The sequence below is a fragment of the Vigna angularis genome, chromosome 4 (genome assembly GCF_016808095.1).
Source record: "Vigna angularis cultivar LongXiaoDou No.4 chromosome 4, ASM1680809v1, whole genome shotgun sequence".
Classification (NCBI taxonomy): Eukaryota; Viridiplantae; Streptophyta; class Magnoliopsida; order Fabales; family Fabaceae; genus Vigna; species Vigna angularis.
In genome coordinates, this window is record NC_068973.1 from 40,884,410 (window position 1) to 40,895,174 (window position 10,765).

The 10,765-nt window shown below is 31.3% G+C and overlaps 1 protein-coding gene across 1 annotated transcript; it reads left to right on the forward strand.

Annotated features, from left to right (window-relative positions):
- Positions 1–1,840: 1,840 nt before the first annotated feature.
- Positions 1,841–3,776, forward strand: LOC108341799 (pentatricopeptide repeat-containing protein At1g20300, mitochondrial). The gene has a single exon (XM_017579452.2). The coding sequence runs from the start codon at positions 1,965–1,967 to the stop codon at positions 3,555–3,557; it is 1,593 nt and encodes a 530-aa protein (XP_017434941.1). The 5' UTR covers positions 1,841–1,964; the 3' UTR covers positions 3,558–3,776.
- The last annotated feature ends 6,989 nt before the right edge of the window (positions 3,777–10,765 follow it).

Below are 10,765 nucleotides of genomic sequence, written 5' to 3' on the forward strand. Positions count from 1 at the left end.
TCCAGATGCAGAAAGTTTGTTGACCTGTCATGTTATTGGCGTGTTGTAGTTTTTTGTTTTAGCAAGCTGCCACAAATAAATTAATTTAAAAGATAACGCTCAAAGTGAACAGCATTAATTAACACTATTTATTGTAAAAGTTATATGACCATTTAATACAAGTCTAACGACATTAATCACTGTCTTTATTGTAAAAGTTATATGACCATTTAATATAGGTTTATAAGTTTTTTAAGTTTTATTATTCTGATTTTTCTAATTTAGTTTTTCTCCTGCCAAAACAAATAAAAAGAAAGATCAAGTTAATTGACCAGTTAAATGGTAAAAGATGAAAGTAATAATCACTGGTGATAAAACATTTAAATAAAAATAAAAATATTTTGACTATTCAAAAAAATAATCAATTTTTTTATTCAAACTTAATACAAAATACTTAAACTTGTAAATTTATATTTTTTATTTGATGTTATTATTTTGAAGGTCTGTTATTTAAAAAAAAAAATAAAGTCAATGAGTTAAATATTTTTCATTGAGTGAACAATGATTGTTAAGGAGTTAATAATGATTTTTAATCTCCAAGATTTTGTCATATTGTAAACTTTGTACTAATTTTATTTCAGATTTTATGAATGAATAAATGTCTTCCACGATCAATAACATTAGATAATTAATAAAATACATTGGTTCAAAATTACGCGATGAAATTTATACAAAATATATAATTCACTTGAAATTTTGGAAATTAAATACATAGTTAACCTGTTGGTAAATATATCTATATATTTTAATACGAAATATTCAATCAATATATGAATTAACGTATGAAGTATATTATTACTTATTTATGCTAAGTATTATTAATGAAACATTGTTATGATTGACCAGAAGAATTATATTAACTCACTCAAAAAAATAAATTTATAATTGTACTATGATATTTTATTAACAAGCATATTGTAAATAAATTTTATATATTATACATTAACTCAATAAAGTTATTAAAATTATTGTAATTTTTAGTATGGTCATTTGGAAAAATATTTCTTTATAATGAATTTTTGTGATTAAAAGGTAGCAATGTTTTATATTATTTAATAATGATCAAATTATTTGTTAATAAGAATTGAAAATTGAAGCTATAAATTAAATTAATTATTTAAATTAATATCATAAAATTTCATTTCTTTAAAATTTTTAGAAATTTTATTTATAAATAATTTATATATAAAAATATAATTTACTTATATCTGTATATAAAAAGGATTCATCTTTTTGTTCCACATTTTTAATTTGTCTTTTAAATAAATATTTTTTTAAAATTAAAATAAATATTTATCAACTTTATTTTTTGAGTAATTATTTTTGTAAACTTAATAATTTTTTAATTATAAAACTAACTGCAAAATAAATAAAAGTTACCTACATTATTTTAATTTCGTAATAATAATAATAATGACGACGACGATGATCTTATTATTTTTTATTATTAAAAGATATTGAACAATTTTCACTAGTTAAAATGATAAAGAAATTCAGGATCAAATTATAAATAATAAATCAATAATATCCAAAAAAAAAAAACATTACAAATATATTAATAATAAAGTTTTTACTTTTTTTTAATGACATGCCAAAATGAATGTAAAAAACGATTAGATTTTAAACAAACCATTACTTAAAAAGATAATATTAATAAAATATTAATTTTAATTTTAAAAATTATTTGAAAGATAACTTATAAAATAAATGTGGAGTCTATATATCAGTATGTTAAATAATTATGAGAAAAATCAAAACAAAAAGCTATTATACTTAAATTTTATTTTAAATAAGAAGGATGCATAACCTAGCCCAATCTGAACATTGTGTTGACTCTGGTCCATAACTATTTTCTTCTTCTTCAGATCAGGGCTAGTAACAACAAAGCCTTAGTTTAGTGAACCTAAATTCTCAATAACTTAACCATGGCTTCTATCAAATCATGTCCACGGTTGTGCCACTCCCTCTCACCGTTCCTACCCAGCACTTTCAAGCAACTCTGTTCTTTGGCTTCACTTCCCGAACCTCTTCTCCAACCTTATTCAAACGACACATCCCAAATTCCAAACCTATCCTCCGAGGAAACCACCTTAGCAGACAAACTCCACGCCGCCATCAAAGAACACCACCGCAAACACCCCACACCAAATCCCAATACCCCTCCCCCTGCACCCAATCTTACCATCCCCGACCTCTCCCTCGACTTCTCCGCGCTCTCGGCAGCTCACACACTCTCCCCCGCCGTCGCCCGCCACGTCATCGAGAAATGCGGCGCTGTCCGCCATGGCATCCCCTTCCTCCAATCCCTCGCGTTCTTCAACTGGGCCACCGCCCTTGACGGATTTCCCCCCTCGCCAGAGCCCTACAACGAGATGCTCGACCTCGCCGGAAAGCTGAGACATTTCGACCTCGCGTGGCACGTGATCGACCTCATGAAGACTCGCGGCGTCGAAATCAGCGCTCACACGTTCTCTGCTCTCGTCCGCCGCTATGTGAGGGCCGGATTACCTGCGGAGGCGGTGCACGCTTTTAACCGCATGGAGGACTATGACTGCACTCCCGATAAGGTTGCGTTTTCAATTGTGATTAGTAGCTTGTGTAAAAAAAGAAGGGCAAATGAGGCTCAATCGTTTTTTGAGAGTCTCAAGCATAAGTTTGAGCCTGATGTTTTAGTTTACACTAGTTTGGTTTATGGGTGGTGTCGTGCTGGTAACATATCTAAGGCTGAAGAGGTGTTTAATGATATGAAGATGGCTGGGATTAAACCTAATGTTTATACTTACAGCATTGTGATTGATTCGTTGTGCCGATGTGGGCAAATTACGCGTGCTCATGATGTTTTCGCGGAGATGATTGATGCAGGTTGTGATCCTAATGCTGTTACTTTCAACAGTTTGATGCGGGTTCATGTTAAGGCTGGGAGGACTGAGAAGGTATTGCAGGTTTACAATCAGATGAAGAGGCTAGGTTGTCCTGCAGATACCATTAGCTACAATTTCATCATTGAGAGTCATTGCAGGGATGAGAATCTTGATGAGGCTGTGAAGATTCTCAATTTGATGGTGAAGAAAGGGGTTGCTCCTAATGCGTCCACTTTCAATTGTGTTTTTGGATGCATAGCTAAGTTGCATGATGTGAATGGTGCGCACAGGATGTATGCTAGAATGAAGGAGCTGAAGTGCCAGCCCAATACGTTGACTTATAATATATTGATGAGGATGTTTGCTGAGTCAAGATCTACTGATATGGTTCTGAAAATGAAGAAGGAAATGGACGAGAATCAGGTTGAACCTAATGTAAACACTTACCGGATTTTGATTTCGATGTTTTGTGAAATGAAGCACTGGAACAATGCTTACAAGTTAATGAAGGAAATGGTTGAAGAAAAATGCCTAAGACCCAATCTATCAGTTTATGGAACGGTTCTGGAGCTGCTCAGAAACGCTGGACAGTTGAAAAAGCATGAAGAGTTGGTGGAGAAGATGGTTTCGAGGGGATTCGTCTCTCGCTCTTTGTAGAAGTTGCTTGCTTCATCCTTCGCATTTTTTAGTGAATGTTAAAACAAACACAAATGGTGGTATTTATTTATTAATTGCTACTGATGAGACAAAATGTGTGCCTTATTCTTTTAAGAATTTTATGTATCCTAGTGTAGAATGGTGGTATAGCTGATTGACATCTTGGATGAAGTATTTTCTGTTAAGAAAATTTATAAACGTGATGGCCATGATTTAGAATTTGGTTTGTGGCCGAAATTCAGGTGTTCATGAGGGAAAAACACAAATGTGATTTGAATCATTTTGTTGAGCCTAATTGATAAATGATGTTCATGTAGCTGTGAAGGGAATTCAAATGAGTTTTTGTTCTCCAATTGGTAGTTTGCACGTTTATGAGTAAGGCGGGCATAATAAACCTAATTGCACTAAACTATATAGATTATCTATTCTATATTAAACTATAAAAGCTAAACTACTTTTACTAAAAACTAAATTATACCATTTTGAAAACTGAACCTTTATATTTGCAGTGCAGTGAACTGTATAAACTGTCTTTTTTATGTTTCTCTTCCATCGTGCTTTAAAGCCTTTTACTATCACATTTTTTTTCCAATCACCGATTCACCGTGGTCAAAGATATTTTCTGTCGATGGTCCTGTTGCCGTCGAAGGCCTTGTCACCCCTACAGAGATTTACTTGCTTCTGTTCTTGCATCTTTATGGTTTAATTTCTGCTTCTGCACATTAAACTCATAAATCTCCAATTATGGTTCAATTTTAGCATCTTACCCTAATTAGGGATTTTTTGTTTTGTTAATCTTTGTGTTAATTAACTGTTCTTAGGTTCAATTCACAAGAGACAATCCAAAGCATAATGAGATTGTGTCTCTCATTCTTATTCAATTTTTCACGAGGCAACATAAACCGGCAATGGTCAGTTTATAGGGTTTAAAATATTTAGTTATTGGACCAAAGACAATGCTGGCTCTGCTTGTATTCACAAACAAATAAGCTGCAAAATTATAACTTGTTTTGCTTCACTTCATTGCCCAAGATAAGCCAATGCAATCATATTACTTATTTTGTAATTTATAGAGCAAAATCATCTTCCTACATTTTCACTACAGCAATAACGTCTTAGTTATATGCTTGTTGGATCGAAGGAACAACAATGTGTCAACATTTTTTTTATAATTACTATGTCAACAATAGCAACATTATTGCATCATACATGTAATGCTATGACCTATGAAATAATACATCTTATTACAAGTAATCACTACTAATCATGATTAATGTATTTCTAAAGGGATTGAGTGTGTTTCATTACTTTGATAATGTATTCATTGATCATTGTTATGGATCTGTTCTGTGTTTTCTGGTTGTTTCTTCCACAATTTTCTTATTTTGACCTAAGTCAGCAATTAACATTTTTTTTTATCGTTGCAGACTGATATCTCTTTTCTTTTCTTTCCATCTAAAGAAGTGTTCTCAGAACCCTTAGGTGTGGTTCTCATATTTTCTTCTTGGAACTTTCCAATCAATGAGTCTTAAAAATTCCTAACAAACCTATCTTCTCTCTATATATATAACATATTTTTAATCCTTACCTTTAGTTTCAGAGTTAGTCATGAACAAGTTCCCATACACTTTTGGTCATTTAAGATTTTACATAGGGAGTTTTTTCAACTTGAAAAAGCATGCTTTCGAGCTGTAAGAAGTATATATAAACAAAAGAAGTATCTCTTTTGGTACAATTGTGCACCAATACCTTATGTAGTGTTGGGTAAAGTACTCAAAGTGGTGACTTCATTATTGAAAACTTGACATTATATATTTTGCAAATCGTCATTTCTAGTTTAGATATTAGGTGTTCTGCACATGTTAGAAAAAAGGTTTGCGTGATTTATGCGAACAAGTTATTTTTTAGTTTTTTGTGGATCAAACTATTACCTGATATAACATTCAAATATGGAATTCAAATTGTCAACGCTGCATTCCCAGCACAAAACCTTCTGAATTTTCACGGTGAAAGGATGCAAGATCTCTTTCAATGCAGTGATGATTAAACTATGATGAAGGTTTTCAAAGAGAATAGTTCTGCATTGCAAATCCCTGAATTGTAGCATCTAGTCTCTGAAATCCAACCGCACTTTGGTGTAGCTGTAACCCAAAGGAAAGACCTCATTATATATTTTAGTATTTGGTGCTTGTGCCCTCTCCTCCAAGCAAAATGGTATTATTTCTTTTATGTTCTGTGACACTTTTTTTCCCATTCCACTACACTATCGATTATGTTGACTTGATAAGTCTTCATACACAATAAGATTAAACAACTTCTTATTATATGCATTTATGAGCCCAATGTATGAACTCACATACAGAAAACCTACAATATATGCATGAATTATTACATGGTATAATGGTATTGTCCTTTTATAAATTTGGAGTCTTTTGTTCTGTTTGTTTTGGCTTTTTCATGAAATGCACGGGTGTAGTATGTTAGATTGGATGACTGTGGTTCCCACACACTATAAATTCTTTTTTAGGCTTAATTTTAGGATTAAATATGTTTAGTCCCTAAACGTTAATACTTAATACTGGATGATTGGGTTTCTTAATAGTTGTTGTCATCTACATCTAGGCATACATCAGAACCATCACTGAGTTTAGAGGAAAGGTGCAACTTGGAATCTGAGATCATTTCCCATCCAGAGTTAGAATCTGAGCATATTATCCCAAGTGTGGCAGCCATCCCTTCATTCTCCGCTTGAATGCACAAGTACCCTTCATTGATATCTTTACTTTATCTTTGTCTGTGTATTAACACATCAATGATTAAAGATATTTAGATCTGTTGGCATTTTTAATTGTATAATGTAACTTGTTCATATATGCCCAATCATACTTCAGATATGATTAAAATGTTTAAACTGCTAGGATTAGTCCTCTTCTCAAAAAAACTATTGGAATTTGTTTTGTGTAGAAGTGTTCCATAATTGTTTAAGCTTGCTGCATTCTGGATAGATGTAATCAGTATTATCAGTTAGATCCATCCTTATATGTTGTATTATGTAAGAGTAGTTTATTACATGTCATGTTGCTGAAAAATACATTACATAATAGTTGGTTTGGGTGGATTTATGAATTCAGTATCAGTTTAATTCAGTGGCATGTGGTTTGATTGAATTGAATTACATTGGATTGACTTTATCTAAGTAATTAAATAAAAAAAACGAAATGTACCGTATGGCCCGAACGGGCATACAATCACCTCATTATCAAGCCAGCTGGACGGTCATGGAGAACAAGATGCTAAACATTGATCAAACATGGCAGAACCAGCAAGCAAGACCGGACGATCATGAGCAAAACAACGGACTTCAGTCATTAATCAGGTTTCCCTACAAAGATTAAGGTAAATTGTAATTAGAGGTATTGGGCTGAGATTGTGCCGCGATTAAGATTTCACTAATCTCAACCTCATGCCGAAAACTATAAATATAGGTCAAAAGTAAGAGGTAGTTGATGACATTTACTGTGCATTTATTATCATTATACTGAACTACCGTATGAACATCCAACTGACTTAAGTATCGGAGAATCTTTAACACCTCCGAACGGTGGAGCGAAGAGAAGGACTAAAAAAACATATACCGGACGACATCCTAGAAGAAATTATGCAAGTGTTAATAGTGACTCGACCTCACACACGAAACACGAAATATTTGAATTCATAAAGTGACGAAGAATAAACCACTAATTTTCCATTAAATTTACATTTTAGAAATGCATTTTACCTTTGTGTGGTATTTGCCAGGTCATTTTGAGAAGTAATTAATGACTTCCCTTTCAACGTTTGACGTCAAGCACAATCAACAGCGCGTAACTTTTTGATGACTTAGAACCCATCATGCGGCAATCAAATAATGTTTTTTACTCACTTTTTTTCTTCCAAAATATTATTTGTTAAACTCTTTCTCCGATTATACTATACGTTTGAAATGAAACCATTCACACTGTTAGAGAGTGTAGAAAACCATGAACAAACAACGTGGAAACCCATTTCTCGCACGTGTTGATTTACACGGATGTGCACGTGCTCAATTAGCTGTTTCAGCATTGTATAACAACCACATGCCAGATATGCTCTATTATTGATATGCAAAGACACTGGAAAATAAGTAGAATCAAGAAATAGGACAGACATTTTTTCCTTTTTATAAAAGCATGCTCTGAAAAAACACGACAGATATAAACTCTAAATTTATCAAATTAAGAAGGTCTGACCGAATATTCTAAATAAAGTCAGAAAGTCTAGCTTCTCACTTTAAAACAGCAGAATTAGTTATAATTCATCCTTTAAACAGCATTATTCTGTATTTTAAAATAATTAAAATAGAGATTGGATTGAAGCTTGTGAATTTATCAAAAATAGAGGAGATAGTTTTGTTTCTTTAAACTAGTTTAAATCGCATAAAATAAACGAGTTTACCTAAAACAACTTGAATTAATTAATCGAGACTAAAGGTATCATAAGTTTATTAGAAAAAAAAAAGAGATGATACAGTTTAATTTGTTTTTTTAATTTACAAAGTAAAATTAAAGATAAATGAAACTAAAAAGAGTAATTAGTTTATACCAAATTAATGCAGTCAAAAGAAAAGGGTGGATCTTTTCCGATGAAAATATCCTTTTATTTAACATTTATTATATTTTATTTTATTAGTATTAATATATTTATTTGATGAGTATTAAAAACATATACATTATAATAATATATTACACCAAACGACTTGTTAACCTTAATTGAAGATTTTAAAAGCGTTTCAAACATCGACAACAGATAATTAAAAATTGTGATGTGAAACTTTCTTGAAAAATCCACGTTTATGTAGTGACTCTAGTTGTCTTATTTTACGAAAACGGTCTTTTTCTTTTTTTAATTTCAAAAACCACATGCCCCGTTCAATGATTTAGGTCAAAACTTAACGAGTCAGAAATGGTCCACAGCAAGGGCGCAAACGAAATCAATAAATTTATTACAGATATAAATATATTTAAGTATACTAGTTGTAGTATTACGTTTTCGTACCTAATAAAGAATGTTTTAGTTAAATATAACTATATATTTTTTAAATAGAGTACCATATCTTATACAAAATCTTAAAACAATTATACATAAAATAAGAAGTGATACTAACTGTTTCGGTCGGATCTGGTCTGACCCTGTTAAAACACTCAAGAGTTTACCGAAGACCGGGTGGACGCGTTGTAGTATTCGTTCTCTCTTCTCGTTCTCCAAGCCGGGCGGTGGGGTACTTGTCAAAGACACTCCGACGCTTAAGTCAGTAACATGACCGAGTGGTCTGTAATGCATGTATATATTGCATTGTAAGCAATCTCTCCAGAAATCATACATGGGACCTTTATTTATACTGGTTGTTATGGGCTTTTACCTGTTGTGGGCCTGATGTTGGCCCAATCATATCTTAATCTCCATTAGGGGTTTTAATGAGTCATTAGTGCTTAACCGTACCGACGACCTAATGATGGTCAGTAGGGTGGTCGGCCAAGGTTGTTGCTTGGATGGGCAGCCTTGCGAAGACCGTTCGATTTATGAATGCTCAGTTCTGAGACGACCTTAAAGGAGCCTATCGTGGGGGACCGATCCTGGGGGAGCCACTCGGTCAACCTTGGAAGAGTCGGCCTTATGGAATCATTCGGTCGACCTTGGGAGAGCCGCTTTGAGAAGTCGTTCAGCGTTCAGTCAATCTCTGAAAGTGACGCTCGGTTTATGGGTCGGGAGGACCGGACGGTACAATAAGTAATAAAATTAGTGGATAAATGCATTAAATAATATATGGTTGATAATTGATGTTATCATACTTTTTTTTATATATATTATTGTTTTTTTAAACAATTAAATATTTATTAAATAGTTTAAAAAAATATAAGTATTTTAGCTTTTATTCATATTTTGATTATTATATATTTAAATGATTACGATTTTATAGAAAAATTTAGAAAAGACAAATATTTTATCTTTTGGTATTTTGATTATTATCTTTCTAGATAATTAAAGTTTTATTTAATAATTTAGAAAATGTAAGTATTTAGTTTATAATTTTCAAAATAAGTAAAAATTACTGAAAATTAAATAATATATAATAAAATTAGTTATTAACACTTGATTAAATTTTACTTCAAAGTAAAAATTTCAGATTGCTGAGGATTTTTTGAAAATTTATAAACAAAAGGTTTTATATAATTGAAATTAATTATTTAGTAAAGATTCATTTTGTAGACTAGAACTATTCATCATCATTTTTTTTATGTATAAGTACTTTCATCAATTTAATCATATTATATCATATTACACATCTTAGAATTATTTTTGTAAAAGATTTTTTTTTCATTATTCAAATTTTTCGCTTAAATTAGTAAATAATCATAGTTTTTTTAAACATGAATTTTGATAAAAAAAAAATATCCAAACTTATATACTCTGTTATTTTGTACGATTTGATACTTATCGATATCCATAACATGGTTCAACAAATTTTTACAATTTATAATACATTTTAATTAATAAAAAAGTAATATGCTATTAAAAGGAGTAAGTTAAAAAGATACTCTATTTACTGTATTTCACTCTACCTAGGTGACCCAAAGAATATCCACATGGCACACCATACACCAGAGTTGAACAATTTTGGTTACTTTCTACCATTAGATATGTTAATTTGGTTTCAGTTATTACCATTTCTGAATTAATGGTATTGATATTGATTATTTTAGTGAAGTATTTTCAGCTAGGTTGACATACACGTGTCATCATCTAATTCCAAGGATTAAAATCATTTTGCAAAATCTAATTCTTACAAAATAAAAAATTTAATTCAAAAAATTGTCTGCAGTTTGGAGTTTAAACATAAGCTAAAATATAATGTGTCTATATCTATCTATCTATCTATCTATATATATATATATATATATATATATATATATATATATATATATAATAGTATTTATGTTACTAGCATTTATTGGCCCAAGAAAACAGCTGTTTTATTTGCCAAGTCACACCTGGTTTTCTTTGACCAAACCCTTTCTCAATTACCCACCTTTCTTGACATAATCAATGATTAATAAACTAATAAAAAAAGACTAATAACAAGTTCCACCCTTATCCTTCGTCAACAATCAAAGGTAATATATAAACAGACT

Coding starts and splice junctions, on each gene's coding strand:
- LOC108341799 (XM_017579452.2), top strand. CDS start 1,965: ATGGCTTCTATCAAATCATGTCCACGGTTGTGCCACTCCCTCTCACCG.